The sequence below is a fragment of the Podarcis muralis genome, chromosome 4 (assembly GCF_964188315.1).
Source record: "Podarcis muralis chromosome 4, rPodMur119.hap1.1, whole genome shotgun sequence".
In the NCBI taxonomy this organism is placed as follows: Eukaryota; Metazoa; Chordata; class Lepidosauria; order Squamata; family Lacertidae; genus Podarcis; species Podarcis muralis.
Genome location: NC_135658.1, coordinates 15,089,534 through 15,114,682, shown reverse-complemented (window position 1 = coordinate 15,114,682; position 25,149 = coordinate 15,089,534). Strand labels below are relative to the sequence as shown.

Genomic DNA, 25,149 nt, shown 5'->3' with positions numbered 1-25,149 from the left:
CATCTCGGGAACTGAGCTGATCTCCAACGGAGGCTTCCTCACTGCTCCCATCCCAAAATCGACAAAACCGTATGAAACAAGGAAGCAGAGGGCTCAGGTTCCAAACCAGCATCTCTCTAGCGGGTAGGCAAATATATGGAAAGTTCTAGCCCTGGGCAAGTGGGCCACTGCCATGGAGAAACATGGAGGTATACCTGCAATAAGTGCATGCAGTTCATCGTCCAGGTTCCGTACCCAGCGCAGGAAGCAGCTTGTACCCTGTGTTTTGAGGATAATCACATCAACCTGGTTAGAGCTATAATCTAGTAACAAAGCACTCAATTATATCTTAAAAATTTAATCAAGTCAACTTAAACCCTCTGATTACAGCTCTGGCTCTTGATGAACACTTAGTAGCTGCCCGGTATGATGATTTATAAAGTAATCTCAACTTGGTATTTGGAGATAGACTAGAAGGTCAGTCTGAAACAAGGACAAAAAGCCTCAGCCAAATCTGAAATTGTTCATATATACACAGCCTCTTTGTTTTTCAAAATATCATTTCCTCCCTTTCTATACATTTCACCCAAACTGCTCCTCACCTGAGTCAATATACTACTTGGCTGCTTGAAAACTGCCAATGTGAAGGAATTGCTTCCAGACATTCGGCACATTATTTGGAATGGGGTGGTAAGAATTCTGAGTGTACTGCTTCGGGCGGGGGGGTTCATATTAATGCTAGTGGGAAAAGCTCTCTGCATGTAGTAAACTGGTGCTTTAAGGAAAGAGACTCCTCTCTCTGATGTGCTAGCTTCATATACGCAGGGAGCTAATTACATGGGAGAGCATTGAAAATTAAGAAATCCCCTGCCTTCCAATCTACAGACTTGAAGAGTACAATTCAGAATTCTGCCACCAGCACTTTTAGAGTCCTAGAAGGTATACAAGAGAGCCTAGAGCAAAAGGGCTTTCTAGAGGAAAAGTTCCAAAGTGCATTGTACTGGCAAAACCTATTCGGAGTTTCGCAACTTTCTGACTAGTTGCAGGACCTTAGCCAGACCTAGCAGAGTACACGCAGAATCCACGGAAGTGATTGGCAACTTGGCTGCAGACAGGATAGACGAAGCAGGAACCAGGAACTTGTAGTTAGGTGTTTATTCTATACAGTGGACTATTTACAGGAACAGAACACGGATCTTTTGCTAGCTCTCTCTGACACGACTCACAACTCCTACACTCACTGACACACTGAACCACTGAACTCACGAACTCACAGTTGGTAGGCCATTAATAATCACTCCCTTGAGAGAGCTTGACCTATCAGGGAGCGGTCTCCATGTCTCTGTTATCACCAGGCAGACTTACTCCTTCAGAGTGCCTTCTGGCTGTCTGCCAAACCTTAAGGGACTTTGTGTGAGTAGCTGCACGTACACAGTTTCCCAACACATTGGCTTTAAAAAGAGTGAGCATACAGGTAAACCTGAAAGTTTGCTTGGCTATAGCGTCATTTATATATAGCCTCGAGTGGTGTGGTTGCTCTCAGAGAGTCTAGTGGGTTGCTCAAGAGTAGAACGATGCAGTCTGCCATAATCAAATGAGTAGAATATCAGTATAGAACCCGGAGCAGTGTAGGAGAAATCATGAAGGCAGAAACCACACCTCTCCAAGCAGCAGGTGAATGGTGGTGTGTTGCACTAATAAATGAAGATTTCTCTCTGTCTTGCAAATAAGATATGTGTCACGCCTTTCAGACTCCCAGTTCATTGACGCATTCTAAAACTGCTCATCACATTGACTCCCTCACCTCTTTTCAAGCTAAGCTTGCTTCCTTTTTGTTTGTTTTTTCCCTTTTAAGTTACAAAACAATGTCGCCATGCAGTGGTTACAAAATTCCTCCATGGTCAAGGAAACAGAAATCAAGGGGATTCTCCCCACTTGCGACCAAACGAGCCAATATTCTACTAACGCTCAATAGAAATGCTCCCCATTTAGTAAAAAAAAACCACCCACCCCACAATTCAACTTGCTGATTAGTGCCCTCAATGCAATTTATTTTTTTAAAGAAAAAAGATGGTCCACATGCGTGTGTGGTAGGTTATGTGGCTCAGTCCCTAGAATGATAGATGCTCGTTAAATATTTCTGCTGCTGCAAAAGAGCAACTTTAGGATAATTAAATTCCAACTTTTTAACTTTTCAGCACTTTAGAAACTTACTTTGTATATACTGACAAATGACCCCAGAAAAGCCCCGAGCTGGAAATTTTCTTTGTTGTAGAGGAGCGAGAGCAGCCGGGAAGGTTTTGTAAACAGATGCCGGAATGCTGACGGGATCCGAAGGCAACACTGGATCAAGTAACCAACGCTAAACATCCTAATGAAGCCCTAGAGAAGATATTAAGAACGTGACATTTAGAGAGAGGGAGGCAGAGCAAATGAAAGAAAAACAGCCGTGTCAGGGACTTCACAGAAAAATCTCACTTATAAAACAAAACCTTGGGAAGGTATGCTGTGCAAACATTCACAGAAACATAACCTTGGAACTTACAATCAAAAGATCCATCTAGTTTCTTCCTTTTTTTCCATTCCCAAGGGTTTCAGAGTGTAAAATTTCTCCCTATGGGTAGTATTCAAACTAAGTTGTGCTCAGAGTAGACCCATTAGAAGTAAGGAACCCAACATGGCCATGTTCATTAATTTCAGTGGGTCTACTCTGAGTGAAATTTAACTGAATACCAACCATAGCTTATTACATTTTTACCCAACCCTTCATCCAAGGAGCTTGGGGGTCACCTTCATTTTCATATAAACCCTGTAGGGAAGGCTAGGCTGAGGGATGGTAAACGGCGAAAGTCATGGGTTCAACCCCCAAACGGGGCCACCTGAATATTCCTGCCCCGCTGGGGGTTGGACTAGATGACCCTCACCGCCCCTTCCAACTCTACAATTCAATGATTCCGTATCTGAAGGGCACCCAGTGACCTCTGTGGCTGCATCTACCCTGTGCCAGACCAACAAGTCAATCATTATGCCCCACTGGCTCTCTGTAGACATTCAACCACCTGCTCCAGGAGGACTGAGCCTGATTCTCTGCCCAACCCAAAATTCTCTGTGTCGAGTGGGCCCTTAGACCGAGGGTAGACCACCCACTCCTTTGCGCATTCCCTTTGGTGTAACATGGCAGCTGTTCGCGTCTTGTGTCAGCTGATGGCCCTTGAAAGACTGACAACAACCATAACAACGCAGGGCAAGAAACAGAGAATTACTCCTCCAACATCGTAGTGGCAGTAGGAGCACCCGAGGCCTGGAGGCTTGCTGGGGGGGAGGGGACTTATTGACACTTCTGATTTTCCAGTGCTACCTGCATCTGCAATAAACATGAGCAACAGTTCAGTGAAGAAGGCAGGTGAAGGGCATAACACCTGCTTGTTCCAACAGCTATTTCCAGGCTAGGAGATTCAGCTGCAGAATGGGAGTCAGGACATCGGAGCTTTTTTTCCTAGAAAAATAGGTGCTCGTCGTGAAGTTACAATAAGTGCCACACTTTTTAACAACAAAGAAGAGGTGCTGGTGCTGCGTACCTTTGAGCACTCCTTGGGGAGAAAAACCCCACTGTACCAAGATCTATGGGGAAGGCAGAGGTAGGAACCTTTTTCAGAATGAGGGCCGTGTGCTCATCTTGGCAACCTTTGTGGGGGGGCACATGTCTCTAGTGGAGGGGCAGAGGTAAAAGCAGGCGGAGCAATGAATGTATTTTCCCCCAGCTTTGTGCAGAAGAATAGTTTCCTACCCACACCCCTTCTCTATCCTCAAACCAGGCAAGCAAGAGGCATTATCAGAGTTCAAAAACACATCCCAGCCATGCAAAAATACTCAAGGAGGGAACTAGGGCTGGTGAGGGGCAGTGTTCAAAATTCCCTGGGTGCCAGGCGTATCCTGCCACTGGTGCAGATCCAATTGCAACTGTGTGGAGATTTCCGAGCGCCAGGTTGGCAGCTGACACCTCCTTTGAGTCAGCTGACTTCTGCAGAGCCAAAGACGAGCGTCTTGTGCTTCTATGCTGCCGTGTGACTCATGGACCCCTTGCTGGGCATCTTAGTCCTCCATCATCACATCAAGCAAAGTAAGTGGAGGGCTGAGTACAGATCTATTGCACTGCAGCCTTTCCATAGGTCACCCTAATGGAACTCGCAGGCCACAGTTTAAAGATTTCCAGTTAACACCATTTCCACTGTGTGTGTGTTTCTCCTCCTTGCATACTGGGGCAAGTGAACTCTTGTAAGAGCAGGCTACAGTCAAGCAATGTAGCTGAGATAATAGAATCATAGAATTTCATCATTGGAAGGGACCACGAGGGTCATCTAGTCCAACCCTCTGGCAAACAGACATACTGTTGTGGTGCCAGCAGGGCCAGATTTAGGTTTGATGAGGCCCTAAGCTACTGAAGGTAATGGGGCCCTTTATATGTCCAGCTGTCCTTTGTCAACAACAAATTGTCGCTGTTTTTTGTGTTGAATATATGCTATATGGTACTTTATGGACCTAATAGGTATCTAAAGCCATTTGCACATAACAAAACATGTATTTTATCAAAGTAATTGTTGAACTTATCTTATATTTTGGAAATGTACATCCAGGGTTTTTTCCTTTAGTTTTTTTTGGGGGGCCCCAAGAGAGTGGAGCCCTAAGCTATAGCTTGTTTAGCTTATAAGTAAATCCAGCATCTCACCCATATACACCTTTGCCCTGCCCTGGTTAACTCTTCTTTGTTTCATTATTTTTGGAATATATTCTATGCCACATCAAAAACTTCAGTTAGTAGCTTGAGTCTGAATACTGCAAATGAATAAGCACACATGTCTCCCTCCCTTCTTTATTCAATTAATTTGAAGGCAGGCTCCCCACAAAAAGTTCAGGTATGTTAACTTAATGGAGAAAAGAAACATTCAGATGTGCAATATATTTATTTTTCTCCCTAAATTCATGCCAATGGTACAGAAAAGGAAACAATGAGATGGGGAAAGCCTTATGCCTTGCGCTCAAACATCTGGAAGACTGTGGGAACTCTGAAAACAAAGATCTTCCTGAAAACACAAGCACTGGACAGCTATATTCAATCTCCAGCGTATTCAATTCCTGGGTTCTTTCAACAACCACTCTGCAAGGTGTCTTGCGAAGCATGCACTAAAGCAAAAGGAAATCCATGTACTGAACCGTTAAAGCTGCTCAGCCAATGTTAACAATATGTGGTTTGTTTCCATGTGCAGTCGACCTTCAGGGTGTATTAGTATAGAAGCTAAGAACATGGGGGGGGGGGGGAATCCTGCTGAATCAGACCAAGGCCGCATCTAGTCCGGCTTCTCAACAGCGGCCTGCCAGAAAGTTCTGCAAAGCCCACAGGCAAGAGCGGGAAGGTTGCTTGTCCTCAGCATCCAGAATTAAGAACACTCAAATGCCAACCATCATGGCAAATAGCAACTGAGAGTCACACCCTCCATGGATTTGTCTATCCTCCCTTGCAAGGCACCACCACGTATTAGGAGTGGATTCCCTGCGTTAATTACATATTGAGTAATCTCTCCTAAATGTACTGCCAGTTAATTTTAGACCAGCCTCTGGGTGCAGTGGGAAGGCAGGACGAGGGCTAATAAATGAGTCTGAATCCTGGCAAGATAGAAGCTATGTGGGTGAATGGTTCTTGGATCCAGAAAGCAAGTCAGTTGCCTGCCCTGGATGGGGCTGCACTCTCCCAGAAGGAGCAGGTGTATATTCTGGGTGTGCTCTGGGACCCAGCTCCATCACTGGAGGCATACTTCTTTGAAAGCATTCCCACAGCAAAGTCTTCCAGCTGACACATCGGGGAGCAGGCTAACCCACAGTGATACAATTGAGACAAGGGCTGCATCATAGCTCACCCTCCTCCCAAAGAAATTTGAACTTAGTGCTGGCAGGCACACCACCTTCTGAGCACAATTTTAGTTGGGACAACTCTGTTTCGCAATAAACTGCAGCCATCCAGGTTGAGAGCTTGTGAATGGGAGCTCAAATACAACAAAATCCATTTTATTGTGTTCAATATTGTGCCAATAGCTATAATTCTAATTCATGCATCAAATGAAAGATTTCACAGGTGCAGATAGTCTACCGTGAGATAAAAGAGAAGAATAATTTTAACCAACTTTTATCACCCGATATGCCCTCCCTGCTAAGGATTACTCTGTGAAACAGGTTTTCGAAAAATGATTAAATGCTTCAAACACCTCTTCCATGTATACTCTTGCAAATATCACCACGCAGATGAATCCTGTTCAACAGACATATTTTAAAAAACCTGACTCCATTTCTCACACTGAAACTCAGTACTAGGTAAATATTCAAAACAGAGAATAACAAATCAGATTGCTGCGGGTGCAACACATTCATAAATGAGGCTGGGGTGACTTACTGCTTACTCGTTTTATTGGCTAATTTTCTCCTATGTATCTTGCTCCCCTAGCCAACCTATAAACTCATGGCACTTTCAGTACAGGTTGTAGTCATAACAATGATGATATCAGCATGGATCATGAGATCTAAACATTGCCTGTTTCTTATTCGGCACCAACTTTGGTTACTCTTTTTCTCTTTCTTCCAAGGTTTATTCCTTGTTCCCTTTCTTAACCTTTACAAAACAGGCTCTTGTAATACTCCATTTGTTCCACAAGTTAAGCTTCCATACAGATTAATTGTATGTCACCTTACCAGCGGTTTGGTACAGGGATAAGGTTACCTCTAAGTGCCACAGTGGTTACTAAACCAGTCTGAGAATGCTCACAGCTTGTCCCGCGAATTATTCTCACCACGGGGATCAACATCCCCTTAGTACAATTCCCACCCACCTCTTCCTGCAAAACTGACTTTGTGCGTTGGAGCCATTACGTAAAAGCGCCCTTGCCTCCAACCATTGTTTGCCATTATTATCATTGTTATTGTTATTTTACTGGAGGGGGAAGGAAATTTGCTACATCTTTGCCCTTGTTCACGCGGCAAATTCAGCGTAAACAGAGATGGGTCAGTGGGAAACTTGTGATGGAACTTCTGTTTCCTATCACAAAAGGAACACACAGACCAGCCCTCCATCTTCTTTGAGGCTCTCTATAAACATTCAAAGTTACTTGCACACCAGTAAAATGTCAAGAGGGAAGCAAAGATAAACCTCTGTATCACAGGTAGCCCTCCAGAGGTTTTGGGTTACAGCTGCCATCACACTTGACCATTGGCCATGCTAGCTTGGGCTGGAAGGCACCACAATGAATACCCCTGCTATATATTCATTTTTTTTATTATTATTCCCTGAGTGAACATCCCACTTCTCTAGACTAGGCTCTTGAAATGTCTAATTTGCAATAACTGGCTGTGTCGTCTGTTGTTCCGAGACTGATGAATTTTAAGTACTGGCCACTTTTTGAATTGGGAAAATTTATTTGTTAAGTGCATTTTGTCCAGGGAAGACATATGTACATAGGAAGAGCCCTGAAAGAGCAGAGCAAAGGTCCATCTAGTTCATTAACAGTGACCAACCAGAGGCCTATGGAGAGCCCTCAAGCTGGAATTAACCACAACAGCACTATCTCCACTTTTCCTGTGGCCAATTGTGCCCACTTTGTGAAAAAACCAGACAAAACCAATACACAAGCAGGTATGACGATAGGAAGACAAGCTGTTTGGCAGGAAAGGAACGTCTAACAAATAGGTCAAGCCATTGGCAGCCATCCTTCCCAGACTTTGGGAGGAGGGGGGGGAGCCACAACCCTTTCATAATGAAAATTACAAAACCACGTATGTTCTTTCTTAGAAGACAGCTCCTGCTGATTTTGTCCAGAGACATCCTTAGGAAAAGCTCGACAATACTGATGGCTCTCTCAAAAACCTCAAAGCACATGTACCGAGCTCAGAATAAATTATCAAAATAGCAGGATTTTGCTTCTGTTTAAGTGATATAAAACATGATCACATGAAACCGAGGCCCGGCAACAATGTTCAAAAGTGTTTGTTCCACTTTAGTCTGGCCCGGCTTCTGTAATGTAATACCAAGGAACTTCTACAACTTCGAAATCGAGCTGGACAAGCCTACGGAGCAGATTACAGAGGTTTCTCTTCTACAGTCCCAGCTGCAAATCATAGGCTAAGCAGGAACCTAAGTATAGACAACATCAGGCATGGACAACATCAATGCTGGTATAACAATTAAAAGAAACCTGGCTAGGAGGAAAGGGGTATTTGTTTTCTAAAAGAAAGGAGGCACAAGTTGTCTTTAGGCCGGTTTCTCTATATTCCTTAACCAAGATCAAACAATTGACAGGATAATGACTTCACCAGCTACCAAAAGGGATGAGAAACTCGAGAGAAATCAGATGCAGTTTGCTGTATCACATGGAAAAGAAAGGCTATTCAGTTTCCACTTTACCTGGAAATTTGAATCCTGCACCAGCAAACTACCATTCAAGTTAATAGGTAGTTCACCTAAACAGATGAATGTCTGCTCAACTTGCTTGCTGAACATTTGGCACTGACTTCTTAGGAAACCGATGTCTACTACTTCTGTTACTACTAGCGAGGGAGGCTCCTTTCTATTTTAAATATATCATTTAAGAAAAAATCTCGTTGATATATTTATAGTGCTGATTGCTGTGTGAATATCATTTTACTGGCTCAGTGTATAAGAATTTTGGGTGCGATTAAATGGGCCAGTGAGCATTGATAGCTATGACGGCGGTCATTACTTGAAATATGCATGTACAGTGAAATTGAAACCAGCTAAGACTCTTCAAGTGGAAGACTTTATGTCTTGTGCAGGACTTGAGTCAATGCACAGATTTATAAGTAACTCAAACCATCAACAGCCTCTCTTATTGATTGTCTCCCCTGACAACCAAGAATGTTTAATGAATAATTTAAAAAAGAGATCAACCGCTTACAGGTTTTTATGATCAAGTAGTATGCAGATGGTTAAATAAATAATTAGAAATAAAAATCTGAAGGTAATCGGCTTTTCCCTATATAACTGGGAACAACAGAATTAAGTTTAAATCACCGCCACCCAGGGAAAACTTTAGAAAGCAGAAATTACACTTTTAAAATTTATTTAAATATGTGTTTGCCCATGCTGGCCGGAGTTGATTGGGATTTTATACTAACACATCTGAGGGGCAATAGAATGGGTAGGCCTGGTCTAAAACATGGTGTAAAACTAAGGTCTTTAGTGCTGAGCTGACTAACCAGCCCATAAGGGACGTGGGTGGCGCTGTGGTCTAAACCACTGAGCCTCTTGGGCTTGCTAATCAGAAGGTTGGCAGTTCAAATCCCTGCGAGGGGGTGAGCTCCCGTTGTTCTGTCCCAGCTCCTGCCAACCTAGCAGTTTGAAAGCACGCCAGTGAAAGATAAATAAGTGCCGCTGTGGCGGGAAGTAAATGGTGTTTCCGTGTGCTCTGGTTTCCATCATGGTGTCCCGTTGTGCCAGAAGCGGTTTAGTCATGCTGGCCACATGACATCAGAAAGCTGTCTGTGAACAAACGCCGGCTTCCTCGACCTGAAAGCGAGATGAGCGCCGCAACCCCATAGTTGCCTTTGACTGGGTGCAACCGTTCAGAGGTCCTTTACCTTTTACCAGCCCATATTCTCCACTGTAGCCGTGTGCCTGCTTATGTCTCAATTCTTAGTGTGGTAACCAAACACACAGAATGAAGTTTCATTCTGTCTGCGTGCCAAAGACGTGTCCATTAATTTTGCACTTTCTATCCCAGTTATCCTGCAAGTTTTGTTATATGTTCGATACAGAACTGAAAGCTGTACTTATGTCTCTGTGGCAACCCAAATCAGTGCTTAAAACAGCGTCACTGGCTTGGGTCATGCTGCTAACCAGCTGGCTGCAATGCACTTCAGGACACTGACACATGGCAGCTGCGGAAAGCAGACCAGTACATGCAGGAGGCCGAGTCAAAATATGCAAACTGTCAAGCTGCACCTTCTGTTTCACATGCTGTTCTTCACACTTGTTGCCGGAGAGCCATAACAATTTACTATGAAAATCTGAAGGGGAGAAATATCATGGCCTATAAAACAGCAGACACGTCCCGAAAAGCTGCTGCGCCCCATACACGTCGCTTCTCAAACGCAAAACCAAAATGAGCTGGAGTCCTACCAAAGGAAATGTGAGCAGGTGCTCCCACCTGTGCCAGTCTAACTGCAGCCAAAACAATCTCCCTGCACAGTTCACTCTTCCAAGGGAAAGAAAACCCAGACCGATCGTATTCTGGGAGAGGATAGTTCATATCAATGGACACGGACCGCCCTTCCTTCGTGCAACAACTGTGGACTTTCTCCCATTACCCTTAAAATACATTCGCAGGCTCGGAGAGTCCAAAAAAAATCTACTCCAATGTGCCAGGGAGGCACAGCTGTATGAGGGCCGCCTCTGCCGAGAACAGCACATTCCTGGTACTTGAGTTGAGGGAACGGCTGCAAGTGCGATCTGTTACATGGTTCTGCGCGCAATTAAATCGGACGAGGCTCTCAGAGCCTCGCTTTTCACTCACTTTAGCAGCTTACCGCAGGCACTAAATGAACACCAGCGACGGTGGTGACCGCGTAAAGAGAAGCGGGCATCTACTGAAGAACCTTTTCAATGAGTCGGTTACGTAAAAGCGCAGAAGGCTTCACAAATTGGGAGCTTTGAGATCCCCTTTGCCAGTTGCATCTCTCTTTTTTAAAATGCTTTTCTAAAAGAACGCAAGGGTTGCCCTGCAGAATCACATGAAAAATCCAGCATTCTGTCTGTAACAGCAGCCAGCCAACTGAGTCTGAGCACTTCTGAACAGAGAATGAAAGTGTGCTGTTTGTCCTCAGCACCCGGCATTCAGTGCTATACTGTCTCCGTACATAAATACAGTGGTACCTCGGGTTAAGTACTTAATTCGTTCTGGAGGTCCGTTCTTAACCTGAAACTGTGCTTAACCACTTTAGCTAATGGGGCCTCCTGCTGCCGCCGCGCTGCTGAAGCACGATTTCTGTTCTCATCCTGAAGCAAAGTTCTTAACCTGAAGCACTATTTCTGGTTTAGCAGAGTCTGTAACCTGAAGCGTATGTAACCTGAGGTACCACTGTATATTTACTGTGGCTAGTAGCCATGGAAAGACCCATTCTGTGGGAGGGTATTTCTAAAGAACTGGGAAGATACAGTGTGAAGCAATTCTTAGAACACGTTCAGGGCAGAGGGGGTGAAATATCACCAGGGGTCTGGAAGTGGGGAGACTGGTAGTCCAGAAACCTAGCCAGATGGGCGGGGTATAAATAATAACATTATTATTATTATTATTATTATTATTATTATTATTATTATTATTACCTTACTCTGCACCGAACCATCTGCCCCCTACCATTTATGAAGCTCATGTGCCTGCTCCAACCACACTACAATAGTAATTAAAACCTTTGTTTTAATAAAGCAAGTCGTTCACATAAATGGAATAGACCATGAAAGGATTAAATGCAGTTTTGATGTTTCCTGTTAGATCCCTTGTAGATAATGCAGCACAGACACCAAAGAGGAATACTGCATTACCCAAAGAAAATGCACTTTTCACACTATGCGCTCTCCCAACTCCCCTCTGCCCTGAACGTTGCAACTGATAGAAATCTAGAAACCACTACTACATTTTTCCAGGCACATGCATACACAAACAGGACCCAGAACAGGAAAATGTCTCCATAACCTTTTTGTGACTAGGGATGGATGGATCACTCTTATTTCTGGTCTGTGTCAATTCTACCGTGTATGCTTATTTGTAAGTCTGTTCTGTCCATCTCCACATATGCAGATAGATTTTTTAAAAGTATGAAATTCATATTTTAAAAGGTACTTAAATATATAATTACATGTGCATTTTGTCACTAAATATGTATTTTGTGATGAAATACATATTTATGCATTCAAATACACATTTTGGTACTGATTACTTTATCTCAGTGCATGCACTTATAAAAGTATCCTATCCTAAAATATGAACTTTTATAAGGCATTTTGGTATGTCTTTTGAGGCAAGAACTATACTGTAAAATTTGACGAAGTACAAAATCAGAAGGATAATTGTGCTCCAATCCTTATACAGTGGTACCTCAGGTTACAGACGCTTCAGGTTACAGACTCCGCTAACTCAGAAATAGTACTTTGGGTTAAGAACTTTGCTTCAGGATGAGAACAGAAATTGTGCGACGGCGGCAGCGGGAGTCCCCATTAGCTAAAGTGGTACCTCAGGTTAAGGACAGTTTCAGGTTAAGAACGGACCTCCAGAACAAATTAAGTTCTTAACCCGAGGTACCACTGTATGAAGCTGGGAGGTACAAATTAGCTCAGTTTGCTAAAAATGTGGACCAATTTTTTTCCCCTACATCCATATTTGTGACTTACATCAACTTGTTATATCTAAATAATAGTTTTAAATAGTTTTCTAATGGTGAATTATGTTATTTTTTCCACTCACTTTAACACAATATGAGATGCAATTATCTTCATAATGCTTACAGCATCTGTGCCTTGGCCCATGTTTGCATCTGGAAAATAAACACACAAAAACGGAGCCCTGCATCAGTATTAACCACCAAGTTGCTTTTTGCATACTAAACACATAAATGATCTACTTCCACCAAAATGTGCAGAATGTACTATAGCTACTACTTCTTTTGTGCAGTGCAAAATAAATTCCTTTACAATGCTTATAAGTGTGAAGCAAAAAAGAATTAAAAAATGTAAAAGTACTTAAAGATTCTGTACAAATAAAGGCAAGACCTTTGTTCTAGGGAGAGCTAACACAGCTAAGAGATTGAATTGCGAACCAGGAAATCCTCTTTTCAAATCTTTCCTTTCCCATGAATTCACTAGGTAGCCTCAAAACCACACTAAACATTACATTAAATGAATATTCACATGAATGGGATTTTAAAAATCATCATCATTATTATAAAAAGCCATGGAGGACATTGATCCAGACCAGGACCACGGGACAGGGGGAGAGGCATTTGATCCTGGCTTGATCATTTAACCCATTGCAATAGTTCCATTTAACGTAACAGTCCCCTACCCAAGTTGGAAGGAAGCTGCTGCCTGAACCTGGAAATTGTAGAAGAAACAGGATTTCGTGATCTCTGACTTATGCGCATTTTGCACAGAACAAAGTCAGAGGTGAGCCCCCACATCTTGTTCATCTTTACGACTTTGCCCATGTGCTCCATGATGCAACCAGGATTGTGGCAATTGGGCAGTGTGGGCTGCTGGCTGGAAGGCCACAGAAAGGGGGCACACAGATGACTGGAAGGTTGCATATTCCTCTCTCTAGGCTTAGGGGAAAATTTGTACTCTGCAGCTCACAAGACTTCACTTTTCATGAGCATTACTGCTATGTGGAAATTCTACTGTTGTGGATTTGAAAAAGATAAATGCTTTGGGGAGGGCTCTCCAGTTGTTGGGACATATCAGGTTGACTTACAAGAAAATCAATTTGATGCTGGTTCTAGAAATTAGATTTTCTTGTAGTCAAGTATTTGCGGTTTGAGGACAAAATAACATTACTCAATCTTTTGATTGTGCCAAATATTGTTGGAAGCTTTGAATTATGCGCTGCAAAAGCGTATCAGTCATAAATCACCCATGAGGTCAGTTTGTGTAGCAAAAATTGTAATGAGGATGTGATCAAGTTACAGACATTCAGACTTAGTTATATCTGAAAGGAAACATATGGGAGAGAAACTTGATAGAGGATTAGGATTAAGAACTCAATGGTTTTTTTGTCATATGCAAGTGGGTCGATAGAAATACCAAAACAAGATCATTCTTCTTAATTGTTAATCATTCGGAATGAGCAGTTTCGTTTAGTGGGGTGACTGCATTGCAAGCTTTCGTTATATCTTGTATGTGTCTCAGATGAATTATCCAGACCTAGATTAATCCAGTGATACACCACAATGAGCTCTTCAAACCAAGTCTCCTGAAATTCGGATTCTTGGCCTCTCCTATTCAATATAATTTTCAGGCTTGAGGGACTGTTCTTTGTAACATCATGAGAAAGCCTACAGGTCATATATAAAGGCAATGCCCTGAACCAGAAGTGGTCGGCGTTGCTCCCCTGGCCTCCCTAAGATGAGCATCACTGCTATCTATCTAGGTACCAGGGAGCTTGAGGGAGCAGACTGGCCTTCCCAAGGTCCCTGCTGTCTTGCCCCCTCCCCTCGTCTCCTTCTTGGTAACTGGCAGCACTGTGTGCCAGGTGTCTGGAACCAAGGCTTTTGGTAGCAGAACTCAGGTGTCACCAAGGTAGCTAGCTAGGGTATGGAGCGGTTGGGAAGTTTTCTGCTCCACTTCAGAGCCACTAGTGTGGATGGCAGAGGAAAGCTAACAGTTGAGTGGAAGGCAGGTACCGTATTTTTTGCTCGGTAAGACTCACTTTTCCCCTCCTAAAAAGTAAGGGGAAATGTGTGTGCGTCTTATGGAATGAATGCAGGCTGTGCAGCTATCCCAGAAGCCAGTACAGCAAGAGGAATCGCTGCTTTCGCTGCACAGCGATCCCTCTTGCTGTTCTGGCTTCTGAGATTCAGAATATTTTTTTTCTTGTTTTCCTCCTCCAAAAACTAGGTGCGTCTTATGGTCTGGTGCGTCTTATAGAGCAAAAAATACGGTAACACAAAGCGTCAAGCTAAAATGCTCAAATCTCATTCATCAGTGACTTGGCAAACTGGCTGGCACGGCAAATACAAATCCATGAAATTCTACACTCACACTTTGTCCACAAGTTTCTTTGTTGCCGCCACTATGTTCATTCGCTGTGTCATTTCTTCACTGTGTTTTATTTTTCTCCCTCTCCTTAGAAAGGCTGCTTCCGGTGCAAAAGAATGTGTGGGAATTTCTTCCTTCCCTACAATGAATCTGGAAGAAAAGAAAAGAAACAGAGATGCACACAAGTCACCAGCTACCTGATTTCTGCAATGCCATTTTCAAACAGTGGATTGCAGTTGCCTCTGGCTAGCCTACTGCTGGAGCAATTTTATAGCCATGTGATTCCTTAAAATATGGCCTGTTGTCTAAAACTGCAGGTTTTAACGTTCTATTGGAATATAGTATTAAATAATAGTGTTCAGAAAGTAAAAACAAACAAAACAAGTAAACATATTTTATTAACAAAACGATATATAAATGCAGGTGCTTTCTTGAGGCATCTGTTATATTAAGCAATGCAGGAGTCAAGGGCAAAATACCACTGTCCAGAACATGAAATTACCGTATTTTTCGCCCTATAGGACGCACTTTCCCCCCTCCAAAAATGAAGGGGAAATGTGTGTGCGCCCTATGGGGCGAATGCAGGCTTTCGCTGAAGCCTGGAGAGAGGGGTCAGTGTGCACCGACCCCTCTCGCTCTCCAGGCTTCAGGAAGCTCTCCACAAGCCTTGGGAGCCCGGCGCGACTTCCCGCCGGGCTCCCAAGGCTTGCGGACAGGAGCCTGCAGCCCGAAACCCGGGGCGCGCAGCGGAGCGCGCCCCGGGCTTCGGGCAGATATCTGCAAGCCTGGGGAGACCGGCGGGAGTTCCTGCCAGGCTCCCTGGGCTTGCGGATAGCAGCCTGCATCCTGAAGCCTGAGGCGTGCTGAGCAGCACGCCCCAGGCTTCGGGCAGATATCCGCAAGCCTGGGGAGACCGGCGGGAGTTCCCACCGGGCTCCCCAGGCTTGCGGATAGCAGCCTGTTCTGGGGGCTGGGGTCGGGGGAAGCTCGGGCTTCCCCCGCCCCAGCCCCGTGCCTGGGGGGGGGGGTATTTTTTTTCCTTTATTCCCCCCCCCCAAAAAAAACCTAGGTGCGCCCTAGTAATACGGTAACTGATTTGTGTATTTCTCTTCTAGATGTCGGGGGGGGGGGGAATTATGCAGCACAGAATGAAAGTACTATAAATGGAAGTAGTATATGTTTTTCATCCCCCCCCCAAAAAAAAAAGAAAAAAGGAAAATGAGCAACAAGGCTAGAAATCATGCTCTGCAAAGAGCTTTTGTTTCCTGCATGTCAAATTTCCTCCATCTATGTTTGCACATATTTCACTCAATCTGGTCTGATCACTTTGGGCTACAAAGGAAAAACACTTGCTTTGTTTTACTTACTTTAGTGCTGAGAATGTAAATCCTTTCAAGCCATCCTTGCACCTGAAATATAAACCAAACATTTTGGGTGTGGTTAATTCAATAGTTCCCAAATTCACAGAGCAGTCAAACAGCAGAGATCATTTAAAGCACCAGAGTCTTGCAACCTTCTCCTATCCAGGGCCAGAAATTCAGAGCTAAGATGTGTAATTATTTCGTTATTGTTTGCCTTTGCAATTTTTTTAATGAGAACGTGTGCAACATAAACTGAACCAAACAGAAATCCCTCCAGACGACCAAAAAGCAGCTTATGTAAGCTTTGGCAAAAGAAAGAAATGCCTCAAGCCCAGCAACGGAAAAAGCCAGTTTGGTTTCCATTTCGACACTTGCCAAGAAGTTCTACCCTTCTGCCAGCAGATGTCCCTGATCAGCAGCAATTCAAAAGTCTGTTGCATATGCCAAGAAGTTAACCAAACAAGTAAATCTGCTGCTGGCAAAGGAGGAGCAAGAGGGGCAGACAGATTTTCTGTCGGTCAAGCGCCAAGGGCAGCTTCTCATAACGCATTTCATACTCAAGTGCAGATGGCAGGGTACATGGCCACGACACCAGTGACCCCATCAGCCAAGTCACATCTGAGTGGTGCAAATAAGTTTCCGACACAGCTTTCCCCTTTAAAGGACACAGAAGCAGCAGCCTTCTAAATGGACTGGCCATACATTAATTTATACCTAATAAATGCTATGGAGACTAGTCACGTAAATATTTCAAAAAGAAGATAATGCTGTGACTTTTTTTTACCATTGTTATAAGGGGAAAAAACTTATCCTTTTCCCTTATGGGGTACCCAACAGCCCATATAGAGTCCTTATGTAGGTTTCCTATTGGTGGGAGAAAATAACAGAGGCCAACCAGAGAATATTGAGAAGCAAAGCAGCTAGTAAGCCTGATCTTTATTAAACTGTTGCAACAGGGTCCTCACACACACACACCCCATGCAGGAAGGAGGAACCCAGAACAATAGTGTGCAAGCCCATATATGTTGTTGTTGTTGTTTAGTTGTTTAATCGTGTCCGACTCTTCGTGACCCCATGGACCAGAGCACGCCAGGCACTTCTGTCTTCCACTGCCTCCCGCAGTTTGGTCAAACTGATGTTATTAGCTTCGAGAACACTATCCAACCATCTCGTCCTCTGTCGTCCCCTTCTCCTTGTGCCCTCCATCTTTCCCAACATCAGGGTCTTTTCCAGGGAGTCTTCTCTTCTCATGAGGTGGCCAACGTATTGGAGCCTCAGCTTCAGGATCTGTCCTTCCAGTCAGCACTCAGGGCTGATTTCCTTCAGAATGGAGAGATTGGATCTTCTTGCAGTCCATGGGACTCTCAAGAGTCTCCTCCAGCACCATAATTCAAAAGCATCAATTCTTCGGCGATCAGCCTTCTTTATGGTCCAGCTTTCAAGCCCATATATAGACTTCTGAAATTGCCACTCCGTACCTCAAGACCACACCCAATACATCATACATACATCACAGAAGAAGCGGTCTACAGCAGAAAACCTGTCTGCCAGGATACCCACTGATTGCATTACTTGGGCAGTCTGGTCATTCCTTTTGAGATACTAAATACTGAGTTCCTGAATCCAGGTCACAGGCTCACCCTATTCATACAGATACGTCCTTAAGACAGGATTTGTGAGCAAAGAGACAATGGGGAGGTTTTCCCATTTCCTTTGTCCTTGCAGAGAAACATTTGAGGTCAATTTGGGAGAGTCAGAATGGTTTCAGGACTTTTTCCTGTAGTGTTGCAGACATGTGGTTTATATATTTATGTATGTGTTTACCTGGTACATTTATGAACCTTTTGTATAATTCTCATAACACCAAGAGCATTAAAAATACCAAAAAAATCACAGATGTGGTACATGCAATCTTTAATAAAAATTCTTTATTTATTTTTAAAATGTGGTACATGCCCCTGGATGGCTCAGTTGGTTAGAGAGTGGTGCTGATAATGTCAACGTTGCGGGTTTGATCCCCATATGGGACAGCTGCATATTCCTGCACTGCAGGGGGTTGGACTAGATCAGGGGTCTGCATCCCGCGGCTCTGGAGTCGCATGTGGCTCTTTTACACCTTTGCCGCGGCTCCGGGGCGGATACTAGCGAGGGGAGGAGGCACATTGTGCGGCCCGACACTCCCCACTGTGGTGGGCGCTGTGCTGGCTGTGACGTCGCATGGGGGCGGTGCGTGCGTTAGTCATGCACCGTCCTGACGTCACCTTCCCGCCTGCTGTCAGATCGGACATTAAGGTAAGAAACAATATATGCAGTGTTATATTTGTTTTAAACGTCGCAATGGTTTTGCGGCTCCCAGGTTTTTTTTTTCCTTCGGAAACGGGTCCAAGTGGCTCTTTTTGTCTTAAAGGTTGCAGACCCCTGGACTAGATGATCCTCTGGGTCCCTTCCAACTCTACAATCCTATGATCTATGAATGCCTATCTAAAGAAAGCTTTTGCAGGACATAAACCTCTCAAGCGTTCTAACAAGTAACATTCAACAAGTAAGGAAAGGGGGGGTGTAAACACAGTGTGAGTAAACTCTGCACACAAAACGCTCCAGTTGCGATTCCAGTTGACACCATTAAGCATTTATCTGTAGCCTGTCCCATGTAGTACGACTGGCAGTATGATCTGAATCTGGGGAATTTTTGCTGCAAAAGGTTGCTTTTGTAGGATTTGCCTACCAGAGGTAATCAGCATGCTACTAAGGAGAACAATTTGCCATGGAACCCAATATAATTATTAGTTTTAATAATTCACAGAACAAGCACATTTATTGTGGCAAATACAGCTGTGGGAAGGGCCTCCAAAACTCATATCAGATTATCTGTTTTAAGTTTCTGAGCACAAGGTCATGCAGAATGGAACTGGTTTCAGACACACACCTATTTGTTTATTTTATTTTTATCAGCTGCTTTTATATAGTTGCCCCAAAATGTGTGTTATCTGGGCAGCTCAGCTCACAAAGCAAAAAACAAAACAAACTTTCATAGAATGTATTTTAAAATGAAGTTCTATTGTTCCCCATCCTGATATCTTAGCATAAAGGTATTTCTAAGCAAATAAAATACAGTTTAAAACCAATTAAAAATATTTTAAAATCTGTTTTAAAAACCAGAAACAAAATTTTAGACTCAATGCAAACTCAAGGGAGCGGGCTTGAAGGGTATCTGATCTAGGGAAGGTGATGAAAATCAAGTTAGCTCTTAGGAATCAAGGAACACTTGCACACAAATTGGTACAGGTGCTAATCATGTAGCTTTATAAGGTAAGCAAATGATATTTTTATAATAGAAGGCTTTCTGGGAAGAGCCACCATCACAATTCTAAGGAGAACAGAGGGAAGCCATGACAGAAGAACTGACTTGAAAGCCGTTTCCATGCGCTCTGCATCTGTGACCTGAGCTCATAACATGCTGCAATCAACCTTTAAATAGCTGTTAGCGTGTATCATGATTTTTCTCTCTCAGCTGTTTGGCACTATCACCATCGCACCTTAAGTCATCAGAACATTTGGCCTCCACTATGATAAGTGTGTGTACTTCACAGACTTCAAAGCGAAACGGTTCATTTCGAGTCCCCAATCACTTGGTTAATAAGCATTATACTGCAGCTGCCTAGAAATATAATTCCCATGTTTCAAGGAACACAACAAGGTTAGGGAATTACTGTGTGTATAGGGGGTATAGGAGAGATTGCTTTGTCTTGCAGCATTTTAAGTCAAAAGGGTAACAATTCTGGATAAGTTTAAACCGACAAAGCAAATTCTACTCAAGGGTATTATTTCATGCTCATTCTGAACCAAAATGGTTAAAAACACACTTCCATAACATTCTCAAAATCATGTGCAACACTCTCAAGTCCTGTTCATCCCCTGACCATTAAAACGAGACACAATCATGTTGCGGGCATGATTTTCTGCAACATACAGTGGTACCTCGGGTTAAGTACTTAATTCGTTTCGGAGGTCCATTCTTAACCTGAAACTGTTCTTAACCTGAAGCACCTCTTTAGCTAATGGGGCCTCCTGCTGCAGCCGCGCCGCCGGAGCACGATTTCTGTTCTCATCCTGAAGCAAAGTTCTTAACCCGAGGTAATATTTCTGGGTTAGCGGAGTCTGTAACCTGAAGCATATGTAACCTGAAGCGTATGTAACCTGAAGTGTATGTAACCCGAGGTACCACTGTATTTTCTTGGAAGAGCACCTGAATGCAATATACCCTTGTAATGAAAACGAACTTCAGAAAGGCTCTGTACTACATAACTTCTGAGTCAGATACCCTGAGCATCTGACAAGCAGGCCAGCTTCACTACGCTCTTTTTCCTATTTGCATATTAAGTGAAGCAAAAGAGAAGGAATCATGAAGTTGCAGGACTCAAAGGAATCCGAAGGTCACCTGAGTTCATGCTCCAGCACCAAAAGCAATTAGCATCTGGGCAAGGATTTGAAGAGAAATAAACTGGCAAAGGCAAGAAGCTATTTGCTGAGGCGGCCCTCATTCAAAAGCAGAAAGAGGGGGAGGAAGGACTCTATTCAAAACAGAGTAATCTGTGGCTGTATAAGAACATTTCCGAAAGCAGGAACAACCCTTGCCCCGAGTTAGCAGAGCTCCCCTTTTACTGAAGCCAGCTCCTGCCCAATTTCAGTCTAGCCACAAACCAAGACTAATTATTCTCGGGCTGTGCGTGTAGGCATACCTAATCTTCCTCCCACCCCATTGTGCGGAAAGGCAAAAAGGTCTCCACACCACATAGTAAGGCTAAATGTCACCAATTAGGTTTCTAATTTTTTTGATTAGTGTTTCTTGCTGAAAGTCTCTCAAAGGTTCTCATTCAGAGGCTGACTGATGATCTTTCCACAAGGGCCCTGCTGATGGGGTTTAATTACTATAGTTTTGAACACAACAATCACCACGTGTAATGAAAATAACAACATCCAAAGTTAACCCCCAGAGCAAAAGCAAATGAGGAGGAAAGGGGAAGCAACTTTTCTTATAGAAAAGCTGGTCATTAGAGCGCACACAATTCTAAATGTGTTCTATCTTGCATATAATGAATTGGATCCAGGCTAAATTAGTTGCACTTAGGTCCCACTGAAACCAGAAAGACCTCGCTTAGGCATAGCTACCTTTTCACACCGATGTCAATGGTACCCAAATACAACTAAGTCGAAATCCAACCTAAACTTTGCATTTCTGTTTTATTAGAACTGATGAAGTAGGACAGGGGCAAGGAGATTTTGTACGCAATGATGTCACATCACAAAGAAGGATGTTACAGGGGGGAAGTCTTTCCTTTGGCATTTTGGTCTCCTACAGCATGGAATTTAGGGTGGAGAACTGTTACCGTATTTTTTGCACCATAACACTCACTTTTTTCCTCCAAGAAAGCATGGGGAAATGTCTGTGCGTGTTATGGAGGGAATACCTACGGGTGGCATGCCTACGGATTTTCCTCCTCTAAAAACTCTGTGCGTGTTATGGTCAGGTGCGTGTTATAGAGCGAAAAATACTGTACTTTAAGTTTCATAAAGAAGTAGAGCTTAACAAGCAGTATACAGCTGCTAAAAGGTAAAGGGACCCCTGACCATTAGGTCCAGTCGTGACCGACTCTGGGGTTGGGGTTCTCATCCTGCTCTATAGGCCGAGGGAGCCGGCGTTTGTCCCCAGACAGCTGCCAGGTCATGTGGCCAGCATGACTAAGCCACTTCTGGCGAACCAGAGCAGCGCATGGAAACACCGTTTGCCTTCCCGCCAGAGCGGTAGCTATTTATCTACTTGCACTTTGATGTGCTTTCGAACTGCTAGGTTGGCAGGAGGTGGGACCGAACAATGGGAGCTCTCCCCATCGTGGGGATTCAAACTGCCAACCTTCTGATTGGCAAGCACTAGGCTCTGTGGTTTAACCCACAGCGCCACCCATGTCCCCATGACTAGTTAACACACGTGTAGATCGCAAAGTGACAAATTACCTCTTACATTAAACACAGAAAGGGACAAAAATTGAACAGGTGATATCAGCAATGGCACCCCAATCATGGAGTGCCCGCCCCTCTCAGCATGAATAGGTGCCAACCCTGGCAGCAAATAACCATATTTTTGCTCCCAGGACTTTAATTTATCACTTGGTGGAGAATGGGGCTGCCTTCTCCAATGCGTTTGGCCTCTGTTGATGTTTTAGAGTTGTATTTCTTTTCTATAACATGCTTTATTATGCATTACGCTTTTTATACTGGGATTATTAAAGAGCAGGTTAGAAATCTTCTCAGTAAGTAAATAAATGAAGTCATACTTGGAGTACACACACCAAAATCAATGAACTTAAGTTACTTAAGTTAAGACTGGAAACCACCCCAACAGACATAATTTCTCAAAAGTCACAAAAGGCCAAAAGACAGCAAGTTTATCTTTATAAAGTTACTGCAGAAACAAGATATGTCAGAATGAGAAAGCTAGGAGCAATGTGATGGTTCCCAGCATTTTTTTAAAAAAAACCACACCTCTAGCTGGTTATAGCTGCAAAGCAATGCTTGTAAGCATATCTGCTGGAATATCAATAGTTAAAATCAAGGTGTCTCTTTGTAAACTGCTTTGAATGTTTTTTTTTTAAAAAAACCAATCAAGCTGTGTATACATTTTATAACAATAAAAATAAAATAATTAAGAATATTTCCTTCTCTTTCGCATGAAGATGGAATATAAAAATAGTTTCAAGGAAATGGCATTCATTGGCATGCAGGGTACAGGATGAACAGTAGGTCTCATCTTTAATCAAAGAAATTAATGTTTCAGCTTTATCCACAAAGAATCTTGCCACCATAAACTAAAGGTAAAGGTAAAGGTACCCCTGCCCGTACGGGCCAGTCGTGTCCGACTCTAGGGTTGTGCGCCCATCTCACTCTAGAGGCCGGGGGCCAGCGCTGTCCGGAGACACTTCTGGGTCACGTGGCCAGCGTGACAAGCTGCATCTGGCGAGCCAGCGCAGCACACGGAAACGCCGTTTACCTTCCCACCAGTAAGCGGTCCCTATTTATCTACTTGCACCCAGGGGTGCTTTCGAACTGCTAGGTTGGCAGGCGCTGGGACCGAGCAGCGGGAGCGCACCCCGCCGCGGGGATTTGAACCGCCGACCTGACGATCGGCAAGTCCTAGGCACTGAGGTTTTACCCACAGCGCCACCCGCGTCCCGCCCGCCACCATAAACTAGCCAACTGCAAACTAAGAAACGAAAACAACTCCTTCAGGCTCATGGCAGATGCTGCTTCCACTTTTAAAAAATATAAACAGGTCACAGTAGCCCAAGTTTTCCAAAATGAAAAGCAAGTGTCAGAATTCATTAACTGTCCACAAAGAAGTTAAAACGTGAAAGCTGAAAGTTGACATGTTTGGTCTAAATTTTGGGAATGTACTTTACAAGCTTTTCTTAGGAACTATGTGCCAAGAATTGACTGTCCGGATTTTCAAGAAGGATTTAATAAAGAGGAGACATTAGGATTGTTTGGGGGATTGCACCAGGAACAAATCTCCAAGTTGGCAACCAGGTTGCTAGCAACATATATGCTTCTATCAAAATCATTCCAGGAATGTTCCCTTTCCAAAGCAAATGATTTGCAGGATATTTCAGAATCTGCTGTTTCATTACAATAATTAAGGGGGTCATGAGATATAACCAATGCACCAGAAATCAGCTAAAGCAATTTCACAAGGCAGGAGGGAAATTAATATTTTTAACAGCCTCCTCCACCAGAGTTTATTTTACATTTAGCTTCTTCCTCTAGTTTCTTTATAGTTTCTTAGGTAGCCTAGAAAAAAGTAACTTTTAAAAGACAAGCTTTCCCTGACCAATAATACTGGACCCAGTTATTCATCATCATCAAACCTTTTATCGGCATCACATACAAACATCCAAAACAAATCAATACAGAATTACCACTTCCCCAGTGGCAAAAAACATTTTCTAAAAGAAAGGAGGCAGAGAAGTTTATCGTCACATCTCTAGGTCTCCAGGGAGATCAGACGTCTGCAGTGTATTTCAACAACAAAAAACCAAATAGAGATATTTAGCCACTAACTTGGTGAGCTCCTGATCATTCCCCAGTACAGTGCTACCTTGGGTTACAGACGCTTCAGGTTACAGACTCCGCTAACCCAGAAGTAGTACTTCGGGTTAAGAACTTTGCTTCAGGATGAGAACAGAAATCACCGCGTGGCGGCAGCAGGAGGCCCCATTAGCTAAAGTGGTACCTCAGGTTAAGAACAGTTTCAGGTTAAGAACGGACCTCCAGAATGAATTAAGTTCTTAACCCGAGGTACCACTGTAATGGAAAATGTATGCCCTCCAACTCTGGTTTCCATTTGGGGATGCAGAGTTGAAGGACCCTGTTATTACTTGATAGCTGTTTTGGTTCTGTTTGTATCATTCTGTGAAATTTGAAATATTAAGCTGTTTAGAGATGCTATTTGAGCAAATGAACAGTTAAGGGCATGAACAAAACAACCCTTGTTTTGATTATAAAGTCTACCACATTGGTTGACATCACCCAATTAGGATTTTTAAAAATGAATTTTGTGTTTGGCGAGCGAGAGAAACACTGTGGTACTTACTCCCCCCCCTTTCCCCCCTATTATGTTTTCCTGTGATTTTATTGGTGTTAGCCACTCTGGCTGGGGAGGGCGGGGTATAAATAAATTATTATTATTATTATTATTATTATTATTATTATTATTATTATTTCTTCAATTTCATGTGTTTAACAACGGACTTAAGGGCAGAAGTGTTTTATGGCATATGAATATGGCCACAACTTATGTGCATTTAACTTGCGCACATTCAGCTTTACGCACGTGGTAAAATAATAATAATAATAATAGGGGTGGAGTTCCAGGAAAAATGACTGGCAATCCCTCCCACCAATGAACTCAATGGGTTTTGACCGCACACTATTTTGGCTTTTGGCGCAATTGCAGGC

At 43.4% G+C, this 25,149-nt stretch overlaps 1 protein-coding gene across 2 annotated transcripts in view; it reads right to left on the bottom strand.

Annotated features, from left to right (window-relative positions):
* TMEM135 (transmembrane protein 135) overlaps positions 1 to 25,149 on the bottom strand; it is a 185,977-nt gene that overhangs the window by 6,884 nt on the left and 153,944 nt on the right. For both annotated transcript variants that reach the window (XM_077926976.1, XM_028726020.2), the window contains exons 7-11: positions 16,147 to 16,188; positions 14,783 to 14,929; positions 12,495 to 12,564; positions 2,194 to 2,361; positions 195 to 258 (exon numbers count right to left, since the gene is read on the bottom strand). In XM_077926976.1, coding sequence (XP_077783102.1) covers positions 195 to 258; positions 2,194 to 2,361; positions 12,495 to 12,564; positions 14,783 to 14,929; positions 16,147 to 16,188 — 491 coding nt within the window. The remainder of the gene's footprint in view (positions 1 to 194; positions 259 to 2,193; positions 2,362 to 12,494; positions 12,565 to 14,782; positions 14,930 to 16,146; positions 16,189 to 25,149) is intronic.